The 24,071-nt window shown below is 37.3% G+C and overlaps 1 protein-coding gene across 1 annotated transcript in view; it reads left to right on the top strand.

Moving 5' to 3' along the window:
• Positions 1-22,867, top strand: part of PSMD1 (proteasome 26S subunit, non-ATPase 1) — an 86,506-nt gene extending 63,639 nt beyond the window's left edge. Inside the window, exons 19-25 of the mRNA XM_043909706.1 lie at positions 5,074-5,176; positions 11,596-11,765; positions 13,543-13,635; positions 15,285-15,371; positions 15,943-16,089; positions 20,685-20,840; positions 22,664-22,867. Coding sequence (XP_043765641.1) covers positions 5,074-5,176; positions 11,596-11,765; positions 13,543-13,635; positions 15,285-15,371; positions 15,943-16,089; positions 20,685-20,831 — 747 coding nt within the window. The 3' untranslated portion in view covers positions 20,832-20,840; positions 22,664-22,867. The remainder of the gene's footprint in view (positions 1-5,073; positions 5,177-11,595; positions 11,766-13,542; positions 13,636-15,284; positions 15,372-15,942; positions 16,090-20,684; positions 20,841-22,663) is intronic.
• The last annotated feature ends 1,204 nt before the right edge of the window (positions 22,868-24,071 follow it).

Below are 24,071 nucleotides of genomic sequence, written 5' to 3'. Positions count from 1 at the left end.
CAGCTTCATCATCAGTCCTGCCAATGAACACCCAGGACTGATCTCCTTTAGGATGGACTGGTTGGATCTCCTTGCAGTCCAAGGGACTCTCAAGAGTCTTCTCCAACACCACAGTTCAAAAGCATCAATTCTTAGGCACTCAGCTTTCTTTGTAGTCCAATTCTCACATCCATAGATGACTACTGGAAAAACCATAGCCTGGACTAGACAGACCTTTGTTGGCAAAGTGATGTCTCTGCTTTTTATTTATTTATTTATTTATTTTTATGTCTCTGCTTTTTAATATGCTGTCTAGGTTGGTCATAACTTTCCAGGCAGTAAGCATCTTTTAATTTCATGGCTGCAATCACCATCTGCAGTGATTTTGGAGCCCAGAAAAATAAAGCCAGCCATTGTTTCCACTGTTTCCCCATCTATTTGCCATGAAGTGATGGGACCAGACACCATGATCTTAGTTTTCTCAAGGTTGAGCTTTAAGCCAACTTTTTCACTCTCCTCTTTCTGCTGTAGGATTTCATTGATTTGATTTTATAACCATAAATTGTGTACCAACAATGGCCAAGTACTTTGGAATGGGGGTGAGGTTAGGTTGCAGTAGGTTGTGTAGTTTCAAAAAGCCTTCAGCTATTTATTCTAATAAAAAAGTAAAACTTTTTCATATTTAGAAAAAGTTAAAAAGAATGCAGCAATTTGAATAATTATTATTTTATAATCATTCATAAACATTTGTTGAACCAAGTCTTAGCTGATTGTGAATATGTAGGACACACTTCCATCTTCACATTATATCAGAATCTTTGGTATTGATTAAGAATGTTGAAATGTAGTTATACCTGGTAGCTTATACCATTAATATAAATTCCATAGGGGAAAGTTAAATGTGTACCCCAATGACAAAAAAGCAAAACTTTATACAACAAATGTTCTTTCTGGAAACATTATCCCTTAGAGTGAAATTGTTACTCAGTTCATAAATCCTTAAAGTTTAGGTTCTGTTTCATTGTTTTCTGCTCTGAAGCGTATGATCAACAGCTTTGTAGACTATAGTTTATATCATCTCTCTTTTATCTGATAATTGCTAAGAAGACAACATTGATATTCTGGGAATTCCCTGGTGGTCCAGTGGTTAGGACTCCACGCTTCCACTGCAGAGAAACTGGTCAGAGAACTAAGATCCTGCAAGCCTCATAGCAAGGCAAGAGAAGAAAAAAAAAAGATATTCTTTTGGGGTGGTATGTGTTATTGCTGAAAAGAAACAAGCTTGAAGAGAAGTTCTCGAGGCTACAGGGTCCTAGTCACAACCAGTCCATGAAATAAAGTGAAAATGCCTTGAAATCAAAGGTCACGTGTTAATTTAATCAAGACTATAACCCTTTCCTCAAAGGAATCCAAAAGAAATGTTTCTGAGATATTTTGTGAGATTCTCAATGGAAATTTCCAAGGGAAATGTTTTTTATGTAATCATGATCTATATCACATCCTTTTATAGAATGCTGCCTTTACACTAAGCTATACATACACATTGTGGTCTTAGTTTAACTAACTCCAGTACATCTTTGCTTTTCTTCTGCCGGTTTCTTACTCTCACAAACATAGGCCTAAGAACCTGCATACCAAAAAAAAAAAAAAAAAGAACCTGCATACCCCTTTGGGTGATTACAGACCCAATTAAAAAAGCTGTTATACCAGAGAATCAGAACCATTTAACTAGAATAATGTTCTTTTATAGATCTTTGGAGTTATTTTGTCTCCAGAACCAAACTCTTTATGAAGAATCTATCTTCTGTTTTTCTCATTAAATGAACTCCACTGTCAGCAGTTACTTGAACATGTATATAGCAAGTAACATACATAGAATCAGATAAAAATATAGAAGTATAAGAATAGGATCTAGTGCTCATCCTTGTCTAATATCATCAAGCCTAAGACCTGCTACAAGGAAGCCTCTCCCACCACTGACATGTACCCTTTTTGGAAGTAGGATCATATTTAGCCAAGTTTGATAAGCTTTTGCAGTTCTAAAATAAATCAGCATCAACTTTTATAAGGTTTATTTTACAGCATAACACATTTGTAAATAGATATCTATATTACATACCATTTCCTTAAGTAAGAGGGGATTTGGACACTACAAGTGTTGGTGGTAATATAAAGAAAAGACACAGGCAACTAACGTGAACAAAATAATGCTAATAAAATTGAGGAGGGAGCTAGAAACATGATTTGGGACATTGGTAGGAGGAAATTATAATAGCACTGCCAGGAAATCTTGAAAAAGAAGAAAGATAATTTTCACTTTAGTCACATTAAGTTTGAGATTATAGCAAGTCATTTGGAGATAAGATGAGAACATAGGAAATTAATCAGAACTAAAGAAAGAAATAGGAGCCAGTCCAGATAAATTATGTAAGTCCAGAGCCCTTTATCTGCAATTCCAAATTCCAGAAAATTCTAAAAACTAAGAATTTTCTTTGTTTTTAAGTCCTCATTTGCCTGTAAAATCTAACCTTGTATGAACACATTTATAGCCTTTATCCCATTTAGTAAATATTCAGTCATTTTGCTGCTTCAGAAATATTAATTTGGTTAATTGTGGGATACTACCCCCATACTCCACTGAGGTTATTACATAGTTAATGGTGTATGCACCATGTTAACTGTGAATTCTGAATTCCAAAATTCATTCAGCCTCAAGGATTTTGTGGAAGAAATTAAGAGACCTAGTTGAAGTCATAAGAACTAATGTATTATTATAGAAAGATAAAAGGGGGCAAAAAAAACCCCTCTGAAACTGATCCCTAATGTACACTTTCATTTCTATATCCTGGAAAACTGAAGGAAAAAAAAGAGACCAAGAGAAGAGAAATACCTAGGTGATAAGTAACAACAGAAAAGACTCAATAGAATTTTATTCCCTTCTTCCCCTACCTTTATTTTTCTCTCTGGCATACAAGCATGGGTTGTTTTTTTTCCCCCAACAGCTTAAGGTGTATAGAATTAAAAACATGATGAATGTTTAAAATGTAGGAATTTGGAGAAGGTAGACTTTAATCAAGCACAGCAGAAAGCATGGATCACAGCATTGTCTGAAATTTAATTATCTTTTCTTTGAGATTATCATGATATAAAATGGGAAATTAATATGACTTTCTTCTACGAATTCTAATTTGTTTTCTGTAGGGGCCATCCTATTCATACTGATGACGTTGAGTCAGAAAATCATGATCCTTAGCCATGAAATTCTTTATGAAGAATCATAATAATGAAAATGAAGTCACTGATGCATAAGTAATAAAATGTGAGGAAAGTTTTTAAGTGATGAACAAAAACTGGCTTTTTAAGTACTAGCCTACTTAATGTTAATTGGATAAACCCATTAGGTATTTGTATTGATTTTTTTTTTTAATTCCATCTTTCAGATGTTGTCTTCTTGTTTTGGGTGTGATTTTATATTTAAATTTTTCCTTATAATGTACATACAGTGCTTTGTCCAGTGTTTCTTTTTATAAGTTCATGAACTATTTCATAAACTGTTAGCACATAAAATTTCCATCCTATATAAGGTATTGTAAGTGTTCGTCTAAAATAAGTTCAGAATCAAAGGAATTTGACCTGTTGAACCAGAGTAAAAGCATCAAACCTTAGGATTTTTTAAGCTGGAAGGGAATTTAGTGATGATCTCATCATGCAGGGTTTTATAGTTAGAGAAAGTAAGATGTAGAGAAGTGGCTTGTTAATGGTCATAAGCTGGGTAGTGGCACAGTTAGCTCATTGTTTTCCCCATCACATTCTGTTGCTGCCTATAAATAAAAGCACCATTTTAAGAAGTATTGTTTTGTTAGAGGTAATAGTCATGGAGGACTGGTGGGGTTCTTCTCTGGTATGGTAAGACAGCCATGCTTATTGAACTATACAATGACTTTTACACATTACTTTACATATATATTACCTCATATGATCCTTACAACAGCCGTGTAGGTGTTACAATCCCTGTAGAGATGAAGAAACTGAGACTCAGAAAAGATCAGTATCTAGAACTTACCCAAACAGCTTCTTAGAGCAGAGGTATTTATAAGCCGGTGTTGTCTGATCCTGTATCACTCTGTATTATAGCGCAGTGTGGCCTCCCAGACCAAGATAACTGAAAAGGAGAAGAGATTCTGAAAGAATATGTAGTGTAGATAAAATCATTATGTTAGGAAACTCAAATTCGGTATTTTCTGCTTTTGGCAGATTTGGGGAACTCCATAATCATTGCTTCTTGAACAAGCAGGCTTCTTTCTGAGTACCTACCATTTGAAAAGTGCTTGGTGGGAAAAGAGAAGTGTAAGATATGGAAGAAACATAAAATATTTCCCTTATTGTCACCCAAAAATCATAGGCACTTTAACAAGAGAAATATATTTTATAAATTCTATTTTCTAATTATAAAAGTTAATATATGTTAATTTTAGAAAATACAAAAAATAATAAAGAAGCAAACAGAAATTACCCATAATCTCTCCCTAAATGTGTCACCATGTGTGTTCCATTTTGGTGTGTTCTTTTGGTAAGAGTAATTATTACTCCTCAAAAAGTTAATGTGTGTGCATAATGAAAATCTGTATTGTATGTGTGAATATAAATCCAAAACATACTCATGTAGCTTCAGTGAAGAGTAGTTTGTTTTAAGGTAGAATGGAAGGACTATGTCCCATAGAGCCCTGTAGGTAGATGGTGAGCAGAATAGACCTAATTCACAGTGCAGTGAAAGCCTGTGTTCACTCACACAGTTTCAGCCTACTGACTAACAGTGGTGCAGTACAAAATCGCATTCAGCATTCCCCCGAGTCTGACTCACCCACTGTGGAATGAGGATTGAAAACAGAACTGGTGTCTGATACCAGAAAAGTCGTGACATATGTGTTTCAACCATGGGACAGATCTGCCGTCAAATCTGGTCCAGATCCCCCTATCTGCCTGTTGTGAATCAGAATTTAGGTTTCATTACCACTTGAGCAGTCTGTTCCCTGCTCTAAAATCACACAGCAAGTGAATAGAATTAGGCTGTAATTCTTTTTTTTGTTCCTTCAGGTGAATCAATTCAGACAGCTGTATTCCAAAGTCATCAATGATAAACATGATGATGTCATGGCCAAGTTTGGCGCTATTCTGGCCCAGGGCATACTGGACGCAGGTAAATGTTTTTAAATCTTCCAGATTTATTTATCTCTTTAAACTAAATTTAATGAAATATTTGTTCTAAATATATGACAAAGTAGAAATTGAGTCTGAGACAAATTATTTCTGGAAAAAATTTGGAACCTGCAGTTCATAGAAATAGTTTAGTACAGTTAAGGCTGCAAACTGTCAGGGTTTGAATCCCAGTCCCTTTACAGTCCTAGCTATATTTCCCCTCTTTATGTCTGTTTTCTTGTCTTGTAGAGTCTACCTCATAGTGTTGGGAGGATTAAAAATACATGTAAAGCAATTAAAACCATCCCAGTACCTTAGTAAAGTGTTTGATGAGTGTTGGCTGATTTTTTTCCTTTAATTTTCTTAGTATGTATCAGTTTTAAACAAGTTGACATTGGAAATTTTTTAAGGAAAATAAGTTTTAGACAAATTCTAGCAGCCAAATCATCCTAAAATAAGGTACGTGCAATATTTGCCTAGTATGCATAGCACATTGTACTGGCTCCTGAATTCACATTCCTCATTACTATGCTATGGTTTTTTTCAAAAGAAATGGGCTGACTTTTCAAGATAGAATGGTGTGTTTTAGGGCCTTGGACTTGGGGTTCATTTAGCAGCATACTCTTTAACTGTTTGTTATTATTGGTGATGCTTCACTCAGTAGAGTAGAAGGGAGTGAGCATAATTAATTATTTAATTATCAAATAATTATTAAATTAAATTATTAAACTATTAAACTCTTTAATTATTAAAGTATGAGATTCTTTCTCTAACTGTACCCTAGTCATATATATAATATATGAATTATAACATAAAAGAATAAAAAAGAATATAATCTTTTTTATTAATCTTTGCTGATTTGAAAGGTAAAAAGTAGTATCTCAAGGTTTTCGTAGTAATTCTATTATTAGGTGAGCTCTCAAACTTATTAGTTATCTTAATTTCTTCTAATAACTGTTAACCATATTTATTACCACTATTTTATTGGTCAACTAGAAATGTGTTTATATTTCTAGTGAATGAGATCAGGAAAAGAAGCTGAATGTTTTGATATCTTAGGTTTTTTTGGTTAACCTCTTCATATTTTCCACTTGGAGTATTTTTTAGTCATATCAAGATTTTCGGTGTCCTTATTTTATAATTTTAGGTAATCTCCTGTATAGATAAGGCTTTTTAAAAAAATCTGTTTCCTTTCTAATTTGATTGTTTTACCTTTTTCTTGATTAAATTTATTAGGTTTCTCTTTGTATTTGTTTATATGCTACTGTTAGTCTTTCTGCCCCCTAGATTCTTTTTTATTTTTTATTTTTTTCTGTATCGTGGACCTCAGAGATCTAGCCACGTTTTCATCGTTTAGGACTCTTCCCGAAACGACCATCATCATTGGTCTGCCCCCGTAGATTGTTTGTTTTGGTTTGACTCTTATTTGCTTTTTTCTCTCTCTTTTTTTTTGTAATGTTAGTGCAGTTGTCTAAGTTTCTAAGGCAAATACTCTTCTCTTTTAATCCATTTCTCTAGTGGCATTTGTTTTGTTTTAATTTTCCAAGAAGTTGAGAGTTTTCTGCTTAAATTTTTAGTGTTTAAGGTACGGTTTATATTTTTCTCTTTTCAATTTAAAAATAGGTCATTGCAGCTGTATATAAATAAGGAAAATATTCTATGGATAGTTCAGATGAAGTAAACCATTTCAGTTCTTGATGGTATTGATTCTCTTTCTTCTGTGGTTATAAACATTACAGACATTGACATGCCATAGTTTCTTCCTTCTCATTCTTTGCCACCTTTCTCTTTTTTTTTTTTTTGGAACATATGTCATTTGATTTTATAAATACTCATTGAGCCCTATGGTAGGCAAAATTCTAGGAGGACCCTAATGAACCATTACCCTTGTATTTGCTCCCCCCCTTTTTTTTTTCATTTATTTTTATTAGTTGGAGGCTAATTACTTTACAATATTGTAGTGGTTTTTGCCATACATTGACACGAACCAGCCTTGGATTTACATGTGTCCCCCATCCTGAACCCCCCTCCCACCTCCCTCCCCATCCCATCCCTCTGGGTCTTCCCATTGCACCAGCGCTGAGCACTTGTCTCATGCAACCAACCTGGACTGGCGATCTGTTTCACACTTGATAATATATATGTTTCAATGCTATTCTCTCAGATCATCCCACCTTCGCCTTCTCCCATAGAGTCCAAAGGTCTATTCTATACATCTGTGTCTCTTTTTCTGTCTTGCATATAGGGTTATCCTTACCATCTTTCTAAATTCCTCTTTGCCACCTTTCAAGGTTTTTATGTTATACTTAAACATTGTCATTGTTGTTGTTCAGTCGCTAAGTCATGTCCAACTCTTTATGACCCCATGAACTGCAGCACAACAGGCTTCCCTGTCCTTCACTGTCTTCCAGAGTTTGCTCAAACTCATATCCATTGAGTCAGTAATGCCATCCAACCATCCATCCTCTGTCATCCCCTTCTCTTGCCCTCATCTTTCCCAACATCAGGGTCTTCTCCAGTGAGTCAGCTCTTTGCATCAGGTAGCCAAAGTACTGGGGTTTCAACTTCAGCATTAGTCCTTACATTGAATATTCAAGGTTGATTTCCTTTAGGATTGGCTGGTTTGATCACCTTGCTGTCTAAGGGACTCTCCAGAATTTTCAAAAGCATCAATTCATCAGCATCCAACCTTCTTTGGGCTTCCCTGGTATCTTGGCTGTTAAAGAATCCACCTACAAAAAAAAAAAGAATCCACCTACAGTGCAGGAGACCCTGGCGTCGGGAAGATCCCCTGGAGAAGGGATAGGCTACCCATTCCAGTATTCTTGGGCTTCCCTGGTGGCTCAGACGGTAAAGAATCTGCCTGCAATGCGGAAGATCTGGGTTTGATCCTTGGATTGGGAAGATCCCCTCGAGAAGGGAACGCCTACCCACTCCAGTATTCTTGCCTAGAGGATTCCATGGACGGAGAAGCCTGGCAGGCTACAATCCATTTGGTTTCAAAGAATTGGACACGACTGAGTGACTTTCACTTCACACTCTTCACAGCCTTCTTTATGGTCCACCTCTCACATCCATACATAACTACTGAAAAAACCATTGCTTTGACTATATGGACCTTTGATAACAAAGTGCTGTCTCTGCTTTTTAATACACTAAGTTTGTCATAGCTATTCTTCCAAGGAGCAAGTGTCTTTTAATTTTGTGGTTGCAGTCACCATCCGCATTGATTTTGGAACCCAAGAAAATGAAATCTGACACTCTTTTGACATTTTCCACATCTATATGCCATGAAGTGATAGGATCTGATGCCATGATCTTAGTTTTTTTGAATATTGAGTTTTAAGCCATCTTTTTCCTTCATCAAAAGGCTCTTTAGTTCTTCACTTTCTGCCATGATGCAGTGGCATCATCTGCATATCTGAGGCTGTTGATATTTCTTCCAGCTATCTTGATTCCAGCTTGTGATTCACTGTCATGGCTCATAACAAATACATTCTCTTGTGAAATAATAGTTCTCAGTTTAGTCTTAGATTCATATTTAAATGAATTCATTGCTTACCACCATTTCTTTTATGCTGCTTCTTTTTCCAGGGTGTCTATACTAAGACTTGACACTTAACTGACTGTATTTTGTCAGTCCCTAGTATACATTCAGGTTCACTCTGTGGGTTTTGATAGATGCATAATGATATGTATCCACCGTTACAGTATTACACAGAATAGTTTTACTGCCTTAAAAATCTTCTGTGCTCTACCTTTTCATCCGTCTCTCCCTCCCTCCTATCTCCAGTCCCCTGGCAGCCACTAATCTTTTTTGCTATCTCTTAGCTTTAGTGTTTCCTTTTCCAGAATGTTATACAGTTGGGATCATATAGTATGTAGCCTTTTCAGATGGACTATTTTTGGTAATTGGTTTTTAAATAGGATTTAGAAGTAACATTTTACCACTCCATAACCTTTTATATTTCCTGTTAGCTGCTGCTTTTTTAATTTTATGATTTTAGACTTCAACCCTTTACTCATTCATTCACTGGTTTTTACTAAATCAGAGTCATTTGTTAAGGCATTGGGGAGAGAATAATTCTTTATTTTAGCTTTATTCTGCCATCTCTACTAGAAGTCCTCTCTGTGTTTTCCCTTCCTTCCTCTTTGAACCCCTCTCTCCTTCCGCCACATTTTTTATGTCTATTTGATCTGTGATGAACCAATCAAGTTTTGGTGCTTCTTTTCATTTCTCTTTTCAGTGTTATTAAAAGTTCTATACTGCCATGTTCACTATTAGGAACATAAAATTATTTCCTTACCCTTTTTCACTTTGCTTTAGAAAAAATTTTAGTACTATGATTTGTCTCAGAAGTTAATGGTAGTAGAGAAAATCTGGAGAGGGAAACTTCAAAGAAATGAGTGAAATTGAAGTTTATGAGAACTCAACTCAATGATTTAGTCTCTTCATGGAGAAAAGCTGGAGGTTAAGAAAGTTTATAGTTGAAGTTTATAAAACTGTGCAAATACTATCCATAAAATAAACTTTCCCTTGTTTTATATTAATCTCACACTGTTAGAACAAAAGGCAGGTTTAGTTTCTAAGTCTGAAGAAGATAGATTTCATTGAAATAAAAGGAAATTCAGCTTCAAAACTTAGGTCAAATATCGCATTCTCTAGGAAACCTTTCCTTCCCTTCTACCTTCTTCAGCCTCTGCCATGGGTTAGGTGGGCCTAGCTTTATGTCTGTCATAATACTTTTATGCCTTATTTTAATTATCAAATTATCCATCTTCACTAGATTGTAGCTGCTTGGAATCTTTTTCAGCATTTTGTTCAGAATTCCCAATCCATAGTAAGCATTCTGTGAATGTGGGGTCAGAATGGGGAGGAAAATAAGTCAACAGTAAAAGCAGAACTCATTCCTGTTGGAAAAATACACTTAAAGTATACCTGACTTTTTCTAGGTAAAATCGTAAATGAAATATCTATAGAGGAGTACTGAAAAAATCTAGGTTATTTGGTTGAACAGTAGAACCCTGATTCTTACAAAAAATTAAAATGCTTTTTGGTTTAGTAAAGTTTGTACTCACTTCCTGATTCCAAGCAAAACGTGAAGGCATCTGTGAGATACTGAGATGAAGTGTAATCAAGCAATGGAGATCCACAATTGGAATTCAGATTAGGATGTTGACTAGGCACAAACAAGCCCTGTTTTCATAGGCTATATTATATGAAGTACAAAATTCGCATCCCAGAGTTCTGGGGTTCAACACTAACACTGTTACTATAGACCAGAGGCAGCAACACAGTAGTCCGTGGGCCGTATCTGCCTTAAACACATGTTTTTGCCTGCCTAGCAAAATCTGCAAATGTTTGTCAGAAATCCAGATTCAAGTGTACTTTTAAAAACAAAATTACTTGATGACCATGGACCTACACCCCGAGTGACGTGTCCTCTTTAAATATGATGTGAACTTGTCAGTTTGCTTCAGTCGTACTGCCTTCTCATCTGTTTACCTGACCAGTTCCTACCTCCAGAGCATCCTGGAATCTCAGCCTTATGAGGGCCTGTAAAGATGTAGCTAACTGACACTTGGACCTTAGTTCTTTTTTACTAGCTTTCAAACTGTATTTCTCTGTACTCCCTCACGGGATAGTCTAGGAGACATGGCAACTGGTAGATTAATAAGTCAGGTTCAAGCCCAAAATCTCTTCTTATTTAACAGAATTAGCTCTGATTTGTTTTATATATTATGCTCCCTCAAAAATTTTTTCAATCAAATCAAGGATTGGATATTAACATTTTTCTTTCGTTTACGATAGTGCTGTAGTGCAGATGTTCAAGTTCAAACTCTCATTTTGCCAGTGGGGCAAAAAAACTTTCAGAGGTAAAATGATTTGTGTAAGATCACAATCCTAGTTAATCTTGGTGCTACCTGCATTCAGGCAATACTAAAGCTTTAGAAAGACAAAAATAAGCAAATAGCATCTATCTCTTGTCTTATGCTGTTGTTTACAAATATGATATGTACTCAAATTTTACTTTTTGTACATTAAAAGCCAGTGTACAATATAGATTAATATTTAATTTAGCATACAAGTTCTGATGTCCTTCAGGCTTAGTTTTTTTAAAAATGCCGTGTGTGTGTGTGTGTGTGTGTGTGTGTGTGTGTAAAGAAGTTCTCGATTACCCTTAAAAATGCCGTGTGTGTGTGTGTGTGTGTGTGTGTGTAAAGAAGTTCTCGATTACCCTGAGTCCAGCATTTCCTTTTGGAGACCCTTGATAGATCACTGGCTAATTCCAGTGACTTCATATTAGATTTTATGAACTATACTCTCAAATTAATCACCAAATTCTTTTCTAGTGAGTACTTAGAAATTTTAGTTTGCTCTGCTAGATTCATGTTGGTGATTTCTCTCCTTTTCTGCAGGTGGACATAATGTCACGATCTCCTTGCAGTCCAGAACTGGGCACACCCATATGCCTTCTGTGGTTGGCGTCCTTGTCTTTACCCAGTTCTGGTTCTGGTTTCCTCTTTCGCACTTCCTGTCATTGGCTTATACCCCTACCTGTGTCATTGGCCTGAACAAAGACTTAAAGGTATGTTTGCAAGAGCTCAGTTTTACAGTAAGTATATCTTTACTATATCCTGTTCACCACCCACTCATGAGGATTTTCATGAAAATTAGTTGGCATCTTTCATGAGGATTTTCATGAAAATTAGTTGGCATCTTTCATGAAAATTAGTTGGCATTTTATTAATAAAATATTTCCCCTCAGACTGAGTCATCTGACTGAGAGGAGTGTGTTAGTGGAAGTTTTGAGAATTAAGTCTCTTTACTAACAGTGTAACCTTGGATAAATCAGTTAAGAAATGGTGAGGGGGCAAAATATAAAAACATGAAAAGGCTTTATAATCATTGATGAATTTTACTTAATATTGAAGGTCTGTGAGAGCTGTTGTAGGATTTCATGCAGATAAATGACATGGTGAGATTTGCAGTTTAGAAACATCATTCTGGTATCAGTGAAAATTTGTTACAATGCTGTTGCAACAGTCTAGGCAAGGGAGACTTAACTAAATCTTACTAAGAAAGGAAGGGTAGAGACAGGAATATGTTCCACTGTTATGTGATGCTAGAGTGTTTGCTGGAGGAAAAGATTGTTACTAAAGGGAAAACAAGATAGGTGGATGTCCCTTTGGTAGTGACAAAACAGGACCACGGAGGTGAGGAGCCAGGGGCAGTGACAGAATGAAACTAGTCACAGAAGTCAGAGACTTAAGGTGATGCATTCCCTGTCATCACACTATTTTGAGGGGGAGTGGGGGGTCGTAGTTTCACTTGTGTCTTTCTCAGTGCTTTGGCCCAGTGATTCACTTTAGTGGTCTTCCATCCTCTCAGAGGCTTTCTGACCTTTAAATAACTCTTACATTTGGTCGTCACTGTTGTTAAAATATTCTCTAAGTTTTTAGGGTGGAAAAAGTTTAGGTAAAAAAATGACGGGTAAAGATTGAGTGTCTCACTGGTTGATTTTCTTCCCAGTATAGCTGTACAGCCACTCAGTTGTTCTGTAAGTGTTTCAGTACTAACTACTCATATGTATATTGAGCAGTTTGCTCTCTTAGAGCAAGAATCTTTTGGTTTCCCAGTCTCTAACATTGTGGTTAAACATACAGTGTAATCTTTAGGGACTTCTTCCTCTGGCACATAGTGTTGTGATCTCTGTGTCCATTCCTTACAATGAAAGTGGGATGGGAAAGACAACGTTGCTTGTCCTAGTAAGTGGTGCTTATTACCATTCCCTATCAATGCAAATTGGGTAAATAGAGAAAAATTCAGACTACAGAACTTTAAACCTGGTCACCAAGTAATGCAAAGCCAACTTTTCCATTAGGCTCATGCTAGACTCTGTAGTGTAAGGAAGGGACATGGAAGTTAAGTGTGCAGATTAGATAATCAGATGACACTGCAAAAAAGGTAACAGTTGATCTGATGCTCACACCATGACTGGGACTTAACCCTCTGAAGCAGGGTGCATGGTAAAATGAAAAATGAAAGGGATGCCTCTTCAAAGGCACAGAGCTTCAAGAAAGTATAGGGAACCATAGTAGTTCTGTAGAGCACCTCAAAACTAACTCAGTGAAAGAAGACAGATGCCTGTAATTAGCCTCCAACTAATAAAAATAATTGGAAAGAGAAAAGAAGACAGATGCCTCTAAGGGAAGTGTGGTAACATAATTGTATAGCTGTGTGATTTAATGTGAATTGAAACTTCTGACATCCCTTTGCATCTGTATGCTTATTTAGAGTATAGAATCCTTAAACCTTGATTTTGATTATTTTAATAAAGGGGCGGAATTCTCTTATTTCTTCAGATGCCGAAAGTTCAATATAAATCAAACTGTAAACCATCAACATTTGCGTATCCTGCCCCTCTGGAAGTACCAAAAGAAAAAGAAAAGGAAAAGGTTGGTTCTTTGTTACTTTGAGCACCATTTGTAGCTATATAGGAGCTGCTTAGTGTTTTGCTTGGGTTTCTTTTAAATACGGTTATGTTTTAAAGTAGGTATTTTTAAAGTAATACTTCTTATGGTCAAATACAGCATTATACAAGAGTATGGAGTGAAAGCCCTTTTCTCTCCTGGTCATCCAGGTCCCATGTTTCAGGAGTCACAATTTGTGAATCCTCCAAATGTTTTTTCTGCACACATCAATACTTTTTATACCGCAAATCGTGTTTTCTACATACTTTTCTGCATCTTACTGTTTTCATTTTAGTGGTTCTTTTAATGTGTGTTGATCTCGTTTTTTCCAAAGCTGCAGAGCAATCCCTTTGTATGTATATTGTTTTACCAGTTCCTTGTCTGATAGACATTTAAGGTTATTTCTGATTTGTCACTGTTACAGATGAGACTGGGATAGAGTTTTTATACATGGGTATTGTGCACTTGTAGAAGTGTATCCGTAAGTTAGGATCTTAGATATGGAATTGCTTGATCAAAAGTAATGCACATTGTTAATTTTTGTAAGTATTAACTGAATTTCCTTTCAAAATGGATATAACCAATTTATACTCCTCCCAATGAGTATAAAGATACTCATTGAAGTGTGTTAAGTTAAACTGTGGTAAAATTGAGAGCTGTGCTTGTCCCTGTAGTTTTCTCAGTAAAATTATCCTTTATGACACTTCAGGTTTAGGAAAATAACTTTTTCTCTTAAGAGAATATTCTGTATTAGCCAGTTGATTGTTTGCTGTAAATGTTATGGTTAAGTAGGGATAATTACATAATTGACAAAATTTCCAGGTAGTGGGTGATAGTGTCCTTTGATAATAGCATCTTGTTCATCAGCTATGTATCTTATTCATCAGCTGTGTTTCAGAGTGCGCCCCCTCCCCCACCTTTGAGTCTAAAACAAAGGCAGCTTTACACAATTACTACCTAGCCTTTCAAGGTCCCTGTTTCACCTCTGGTTTCAGTGAGACCCATCAAGGATGATAATTCCAGGTTAACCACTTACCCACTGTGGGTTACCATTGTAGGGCATCTAGTCCAGCAAGAGAGCTTTACAACCAGGTTTGGAGAAAATTTTTGTTTTCCAATGCTTTCCCTATAAAGTAAAAAAGGATGTGGCACCCATATCTCTGTCTCAGAAACTTATTGTAGCAAATTAACATCCAAGGTATACTACAGATTAAAAAAAAAATTTAGAGCGATATTGGACACAAGCCTCTAGCAACTAAAGATTTACCTGATGACTGTAACAGTAAGTTATCCTTATATTCCCAGATTGTTTTGTTCTTTTCAATTCTTTACTACCAGAAAACAATAGCATTGTAGAATGGAACTCTCACTGGGCTTGTACATCTGTGTGTAAGTAAAAGTTGTTAATTGCTCAGTTGTTGTGACCCTGTCGACTGTAACCTGCCAGGCTCTTCTATCCATGGCATTCTCCAGGCAGGAATACTGGAATGGGTTGTCATTCCCTTCTCCATGGGATCTTCCTGACCCAGGGATTGAACCTGGGTCTTCTGCATTACAGGCAGATTCTTGACCCTCTGAAGCACCAGGGAAGCCCGTGTAAGTATTATAACAGTTTACTCTGTTCACTCCTCTAGGTTTCCACTGCTGTGTTATCTATAACTGCTAAGGCTAAAAAGAAGGAAAAAGAAAAGGAAAAAAAGGAAGAGGAGAAAATGGAAGTGGTGGGTATAACTTTCTGGTGATATGGGTTGATGTAGCTGTCTCTGTCATGGTCCAGATTCTTCCTTAGTTGAACATTCTTAATACCTTGCTCTTGACTTCCTTTAAATAATTATCCTGTTCCAAGTATGGAAACTCATAAAATTTTAATTGAAGGAGACTTGAGAAATTAAACTCATTCATGGGAATACTAGTAGGGTACAAATCAAGAATGAGTTCTTGGAAGGAATGACAACTAAAATGGGTTTTGAAGGGCAGAGTAGGATTTTCATCAGACAGTGCGGTGATGGTAGGAGAAAGAAAAGCCCTTTCAGGCAAAGGCAACATCATTTATTTAAATATCTCTACTAATGTAAAAACCTTTTTACCCTTTTCAGTTAAGTTAAATATCACTCTCACCCCCAAGCAGTTACCATCTCTCTCTTCTGAGTCTGGTATCATTTTGGTTCTACTTCCATTATATCTAATCCTAACTACCTTTTGCACCTAATAGTTGCTCAGTAAATTTATTAAACAGTGCTATAGAACAGAAGTGAACCTTTATGGGACTATATGTATTTTCTCCCCCCGTAGGATGAGGCAGAGAAAAAGGAAGAAAAAGAGAAGAAAAAAGAACCTGAGCCAAACTTCCAGTTATTGGACAACCCAGCCCGAGTTATGCCTGCCCAGCTTAAGGTCCTAAGCATGCTGGAGACCTGTAGATACCAGCCTTTCAAACCAGTAAGTTACTAATGGCCCTTAGTTATATACCAGTAGAATATTAATCTATAAGGCAATGGAATCATTATAGAGAAGGATAAATTGCCCAAGTGTTGGAGACAGCTCTCTAGTATAAATCTCTTAACAAAAGCAAACATTCCCTTCCATTCATACAGATTTGGATTCTTGACTTTTGTGTAACCATTCATCTACCAAAGGTTTACATCATAGAGTTACTAACACAGCATAGTGATTAGGACCATGGACTCTGGAGCTGGACATCCTGAGTTTAAATCCTGATTCTACCACTTTCAGCCTGCGTGACCTTAAGCCAAGAACTAATCCTCTCTCCATCAGTTTTCACTGCTAGAAAATAAGAATTATCATCCCTACCTCACGAGAATGTGATTGAACAACGTAATATACAAGTGTATACAGTAAATACACAAGCACATGAGTGTTCTGTTTTACAATTAGAAAAGGATCTTCATGCCACTTAATTTATTCTAGGGCAGAAAGTTTCATGTTAGGAACAAATGCTGATCAGAAATTTGAGCATGGTAATGTCTTTCTTTTCTGGGTTCTTGTATCTTGCAAACTGGAGAACCATTAGTAGACACACTTAGTACATTCAAATCCTGGACCAATCTGAAATGTCATAGATAAGAGTTCTAGATCCTTCTGGAAAAGTAAACCCATTCTCATCAGCTTGAAGGTGGTCCCTGCTGGTGGTGACAACTCTTACTCACAATTGTGAGTCAGGGTCTTACCCAGCTAGATTATCAGGAGACAAGGGCAGAGGATGGAAGATAGCTGTATTTAATGGAAGAGCTGGAATTGGGTGGAACTGAGTTTATATTGCAGCTCTGCCATGTCTTAGCTATGTGACTGAGACAGCTCATTTAATTGCTTCATGTTTGTTTCCTCATCTAATAATTGGAATGGTGATACTACCTACCACTCAGGAATATTGTTAAGATTAAATAGGTTGTTATGTGTGAAATGCCTAAAACAATATCTGTAAATGGTAAATCCTCAGTCAGTAGCTATTACTTGGTGATGGTGACAAGTCATCAGACATCTGTGGGTAGCCGGCAGTCAGGCCAGGAAGGATAGAATAGTTTGAAGGTCTTCTCCCACCTCCTATTAACCTTGCATTACTGGGACCCAATACTACTTGGCCTGTAGTGCTGAATGAATGAATTGGTAGAACCGCCAGTGGAGAAGGGAATGGCAACCCACTCCAATATTCTTGCCTGGAAAATCCCATGGACAAAGGAGAGCCTAGTGGGCTACAGTCCGTGGGGTCGCAAAGAGTCGGACACAACTGAGCGACTTTCACTCACTCACCAGTGGACATATTATATTAGTCACTGTTTAATCTGCGACCCAGCTCACCTAAGTGACATGTTTCTAGAAAATACATTCTAACAGCATGCTTTCGAAACTGCTCTTGCCAGCACAGCTGTATTAGTACACAGCCAGTGAGCAGTTGAAGCAAACATAAGACACCCAGTGATCTTGACAGTTATGAAGAACTAGAGACAACAAAGTATATGCTCAGTGTCATGACACCATATGAAGAGGCTGATTTGCCTCAGCTGGAACTTAAATGATTGTTAAACCTTTGCTGAAGTCAGACAAAGCTGTAACAGTTGTTCACTTATGAGCCAAAATATATTTCCTATGTCTGTGCCTAGCTGGCTGTTGAAGGTAGGTCCCCAATCGTACACATAGCCCCTCAGCAAAGACTGGGAGACTAATTCTTCCACGTATTTAAGGAACTCCTTCACTAATTATTAGCTGTCTGGTCAGATAACTGAGAGATTTCAGTGGTCACATGCAACAAAAATACTTTCTAGAAAAGTCACAAAACATAACTTTTTTTTAATGAGCAAAGGAGTTGAATAGGCTTTTCTCTAAAGAAGATTTACAAATGGCCAAAAGCACATGAAGAATCTCAACATCATTCATCGTAAGGGAAATGTAAATCAAAACCACAAGGAGATGCTTCATCATACCTACTAGTATACCTATAATCAAAAAGACAGTAAATTTTAGATTAAAGTTAGCAAGGATGTGGGGAAATTGGAACCCTCAGATGGCACTGGTGTAGGAGTGTCAAGTGTTGTTGCAGCCTCTATGGAAACCAATTTGACAGTTCCTTGAAAAATTAAATGCCAGTGTGTCATATGACCCAGTAATTCCACTCCTTGGTATATGCCCAATAGAATGAAAACCATGTCCACCCAAACACTTGTACACTGATGTTTATATCAGCTTTACACATAATAGCCAAAAGGTATAAACAACTCAGATGTCCATCAAGTGGTAGATGAATAAATAAAAATGATATGCACAATGGAATTTTATTCAGCCAAAAGAAATGACATAGTGATATATACTACACCATGTTTGAACCTAAAAACATTATCCTAAGTGACAAAAACCAGACACAAAAGACCACATGTTGTATGATTCTGTTTATTCAAGATGTCCAAAACAGACGAATCCATAGAAACAGAAGTTGTTTTAATGGTTGCAAGGGCTGGAAGTAGGGAAAAATGAAGAATGACTGCTGATAGATGCAGAATTTCTTTTAGATTGAACATTCATCAGAATGTGCTCTTGAATTAGATAGTGGAGGTGGTTGCATGACTTTGTGAATATACTTAAAAAAAAACAAACACTGAATTGTATACTTTAAAAGAGTTAATTTATGTTCTGTGAATTATATCTCAGTTTTGGAAAAAAGACTGCCTCTGTATGTTTGTGGTGAAGAAAGGAGTACCCCCTGACTCATCTCCTCTAGTACCCTGCTGGCAGGGTCATCAGGTCCTTCCTCAGACATTGCATTTAGTCTTGAAAATGTGTTGCATTCCTACTGTTTCCTGTCCATCTTAAAAGACACCTTACAGAGTGTGGAGCTTTTGGAAGCAGGAAATGTCCCATTGCTTCTGTCTTCAGTTGTCACTAGCCTTCTCAGAAAACAGACTGTCGTATATCTTATTGTCTGCTTAGAGAGTGTGTGAACTCTCTAATGTATAAGGCATTAATAAATCTAAACCATGTAGGTATAAAAAGCTCTTCCTGTATATTGGTTATACTACAGGATTTGGGCTGGAGCATTCCAGTTAAGCACGAAATAGTACTGTTACAACCTAGAGCCGTATATTTCCAAAATGCAGGAAGTTCTTTGTTGAATCTCCCTTGGTCCTTTAGAGGTTCGTACACACTTTTAGACCATGGAGTATTAAGATAGTGGCCAAGTAACTCTGTTCTTGGGTGAATATTGGTAGTAAAGTCAGGGACCATTCATAAAATGGCTTTTTTTCAAGAAAAGCAAACTTTCTAAGGGAAAGGGTTATAGATTAATATGTATGGATATGTGTGTATTGAGACAGGGGAAACAGTTTAGAAATTCACGCAGGCACAACAGTTTTATAGCGTGGCAGAGCAGGGTTCTGATGGGTAAAAATTAGATTAGGTTGAACCGCAGAGATGCTTATACATATGTGAATCATTTGACTAATGTGCCTGGGCTTCTTTTCCTTCCCAGTAATATGCTTTGGTAGAAATGTGTTTTTTCCAGATGTGCCCTCCACTGTTGACTGATTTAATTACAGAGAGCAGCTTTCCATTTCCTTTGACACAGGCAAGCAAATAGAATAAGATTGGTACACCAGAGATGGGCGAACAGTTTGGCGCTTGAATTTACCTTTCACTAATATGTTTGGGAGAGGGCTTAATAGAATTGCTTCTACATTCTACTTCCCTTTTATTTCCCATCTAGTTTTTCACTGTGTTGCATCACAACGATTTGTCGATTAAAGTGAAAAACACTCAGATATTTGTGATATTTATATTCTGTCATTCTAAAGTTTCTGGAGAAAAATACTCTTTTCATTTATAAATTGTCTTTTGTGTCCAAAATAATGCTTTTCACACAAATGATAAAAAGATCTATTAGATTGTGTGTCTTAAACTTTAGCATGCATAAAAATCACCTGAGGATCTTGTTAAAACACAGATTCAGAATTCTAAAGTAGGACTAGGTTTTCTGCATTTCTAACAAGCTCTGATGTGATAATGATGCTACTGGCCCAGGACCACATGTGGAGTAGCACGGCATTAGACTGCCTCGTTGGATAGTAAACATTTTCCCTGCAGTCCAGCTAAGGCCAGTACAGTACTAGGTAATGCTTCTTAAATCGGGATGCATCGTCCAAACAGAACAACACCACGTGTTCCACCCCCCAGAGCCACTGGGTTAAATTTGCAGATACTCCTATAGCTGACAGTTATCTTAATCCTTTGTTATGTACTTTGGCAGTGCTGTCCACGTTCAGTCCTCAGACTAACCTGAAGGAGTAGATGAGGAAGATATTAATAGCCCCTTCTTACAGTTGAACAGTTAAGTTACTGGTGTAGCATCACACAGGGACAAATGCCAAGTTTCCTGACTGTCATCTAGGAGAGTATAGTTCCAGTTTTCTACTTCCTAATCATTCTCGTTCTCTTGGGGTACCATTTAACAAGTATGCAATCAAGATTGTGGAGCATTCTGGAAATATAAGTGGAGCTTGAGGATCTTCATTCCTTGCTCTGTTCAATAGTTGTCCATTGGAGGCATCATCATTCTGAAGGATACCAGTGAAGACATTGAAGAGCTGGTGGAACCCGTGGCAGCTCATGGCCCAAAAATTGAAGAGGAAGAACAAGAGCCAGAACCCCCAGAACCATTTGAGTATATTGATGATTAAGGACCAGAGGTACGTGTGGAGCAAAATTGTGTGCTGCGAGAAGTCTCTGTTGATTCTTCACAAATGTTTTTACAAGGATGTGGTTTCACTTTCCCTTTCCCCCCTTTCCCCTATTTATGTAAATGACATTAAAACTTCTCTTTATTTGACCTCTTCCTGAATATGTAACCACCAATTCCTTTTTCTTTTTTTGTTGATTCTCTCCCCTAGTCTAGTGTTCTGCCAGTCCTGTTCAAAGTGGCTGGACTGCAAACTGTTTTCATAGGCCCCTGAGGAAGGGGCTTGCTCCAGAATGTAACTCAGTGCTTCGCTCATCAGAAAGCCTTGCTATCCCCTAACCCCTCAAAAATCAGCTGAACTGACTGACTGCTCAGTAATGGAGTTGATTTCCATTCTGATGTAAGCTCCTTCTTGGGGATCAGTTATAGTTTGTGGACTGGCGCTGTTCTGTAGATCACACTTTGAGTAGCACAGGTCTGAATTCCTCATGATTCTTCTCTTTCCTTTGGTAATACTTCTGGCTGTAAAAGCCTTACCATTCATTTATTCAGTGAGGCTATTGAACATCTAATATGTATAAGACAATAGTGCTTATAGGTACTTGTGGTCAGTTAGACTGTAAACAAAGCTTTGTCAAGTTGAAAAGGATAATTATTATACCAGTTTCCTAACCATGTTGAAGGGGATTTTTAGGTGCAAAAGATTGCAATTTCACAAAATTGTCATTCTACTCCTCTTTTTTTTCAAATGGGTGTTACATATTTGAAGATGCCATTCCCTGGTGGCTCAGATGATAAAAAATCCACCTGCAGTGCAGAAGACCACTAGGTTCAGTCCCTGGGTTGGGAAGATCCCCTGGAGGCGGGCATGGCAACCCACTCCAGTGTTCTTGCCCTGAGAATCCCTATGGGCAGAGGAGCCTGGTGGGCTACAGTCCATGGGGTCACAAAGAGTCGGACACGACTGAGCAACTAAGCACACACAAACTGTATAATCAAGGTTCTCTAATCCCACCGTAATACAAATAGGTTGTAAAACAAACGTGAATTTTACTCTTCAAAGAAGATAAGAATAGTATCGTTATGACAATGAAAAAATACATTTTAAATGTCAGATTGCAGATCTAGCTCCATAAGTAACAATTAATTAAAACTTTCTAAGATAAATAATTAAGGCAGAAACCCTGCTCTTAGTAGCAACATATAGTCAGACCTCCACGAGACAGTTTGCAGATTTATAACTTCCCTTCCTGCTTTTGAAAAGTACCTTTTAGCTCTTGATGGTTTCCTAAGCTTTACCCAGCCACACACAGCAGTATTAACACCCTGAGCTCTCGGTCTGTGTGCAGAACTGAGCTCACATTAGCCCCTGGCAGCCTTTCACAATCCCTTACTGAAAACCTCCCAATTAAGTCTTTCCGGGCCATGAACTACCAGATGGCGCAGAAATTTTCAGTTGGAGATTGGGTTCTTGTTAGGTTTTAAAAGGGCAAAACATTCAGTCCAATAAGAATTTGAAAGCTATGGTCTGTCTTAGTACAAACTGGCATATTAGGACTGTATCAGCAGGATTAGGGGCCCGTTTTGTTTTGTTTTCTTTTGTTATGTCTTGGCTGCACCAGGCCACATGCCCTATCCTAGTTCCCAGACCAGGGGTCAAACTTGTGCCCCCTGTGGTGGAAGTGTGAAGTCTTAACCATTGGACTGCCAGGAAAGTCCCTAGGGGCTAGTTTTAAACTTCAACATCTAGTGTCTTGTGGGGGGGGGGGTTGTTGTTTTTAATGTTTTTAAAATTAAGAGTAACCCTAGCGTCTCTCTCTCCCCCCACCCCAGGGTCTTACTGCTCACCTAAAGGAGATTGCCCAGGCTCATACTGGAAAGGCCTGTGAGGAAATTTACGCTGAGACCTGCTCTTCACTGCATGTATCATTGCCTCTGTGCTGACCTTGTCTGCAAGTCTTTGATTGAAGAGATGGTATATGACTAGTGTTCTCTTTCACACAACTTGGTTTTCAAATAAATATATTAAGATCTTCAGATGGACAAGGACTTCTTGTTTGTTTTTCAGCTGGATTGTAAATAAATGGATCAAATACTATTCTCCCCACCATGAAATGCCTAAACCCAAAGAGCTGAATCTGATTCCTGGGATGAGCAGGCATGACTTTAATATCGGTGAAGGAGTTAAACTATTTTATAAATTATTTGAAAAATAATGGGGAAAAAATATGAAAAGCAACCACCCTTGTTTATTACTCCAAGAATTCTCTTCATTTTTATTAATGGGATTGAGGGTGTAGGGTGCTGTTCAGTTACAGAGGAAGTCCCTTTAATGATCCAAGGGAAATGAAGTCTATTTAGGCAGCTCAGAAGCTTTTTATTTTTAATAAGCTTTACTTCTTGTTTCCTGCTTTTGACCCTGTTATGGACAGTAAGTATAAATTATTTCAATTTAGCCACAAGACCTAATTGTGTACCCTTTTTTTCTTCTTTTCTAACTTTTTTTCCCATGTTTCTTTTTTAAGTTGAGATATAATTTAAATGTAATAAAAAAAAAAATGCAGACATTTGGTTCTATAGGGTTTTTTGTGCCTTGGCCTTCAACCATTAAAGTAGGTAGTTTCCAACATTTATACATGAATGGTTCTTTACTCCAGCCTTGATTCTTTCGCTTTGTAATTTAAGATGTAGCCTCCTACGTCTAAAAAAAAGAAAACTGATCTTGGTAGAGGAAACTAACTCCTGTATAGACCAGCAGTGTCCATTCATCACCACAGCTTTACTGTTAGGTCTCGGTCTCAAGATTACTGATCCCAAAGGATGGCTCCACTCGCTGGTTAATTTCATCGTTTCCCTCCTTTATAAATTCCTTGTTTCCTCAATATCAGATATTTCTATAAAAGAGATTATCTCATTTCCTAGCCTCTCACTAGCTATACTTCCTCTTCAAGCTCTTAACTTTGCTTGCATTTCAGACAGTTTATCTCTGACATTTCCCATAATATATGAAATGTTTAAAAAAACAGAATTCTCTCAGTGATGTCACTGTCCAAAATTGAGTAGTCTGGGAAAAGTGGTACAGTCACTGGTCTCTAGCCAAAGTTAATAAATTCTTTCTAAAATAGTGGGTTGCTCCCTGAAGGAGCAGTCAGCACCAGTTCCTGGTAAGCAGTACTGTTTAGAATTTGTATCTTGGTCTTAAGGTTACAGCTTTTAAAAACGCAAGCTGTTGAGATAAAAC

Source organism: Cervus elaphus, chromosome 8, assembly GCF_910594005.1.
Source record: "Cervus elaphus chromosome 8, mCerEla1.1, whole genome shotgun sequence".
NCBI lineage: Eukaryota > Metazoa > Chordata > Mammalia > Artiodactyla > Cervidae > Cervus > Cervus elaphus.
This window is presented reverse-complemented; position numbering and strand designations above follow the sequence as displayed.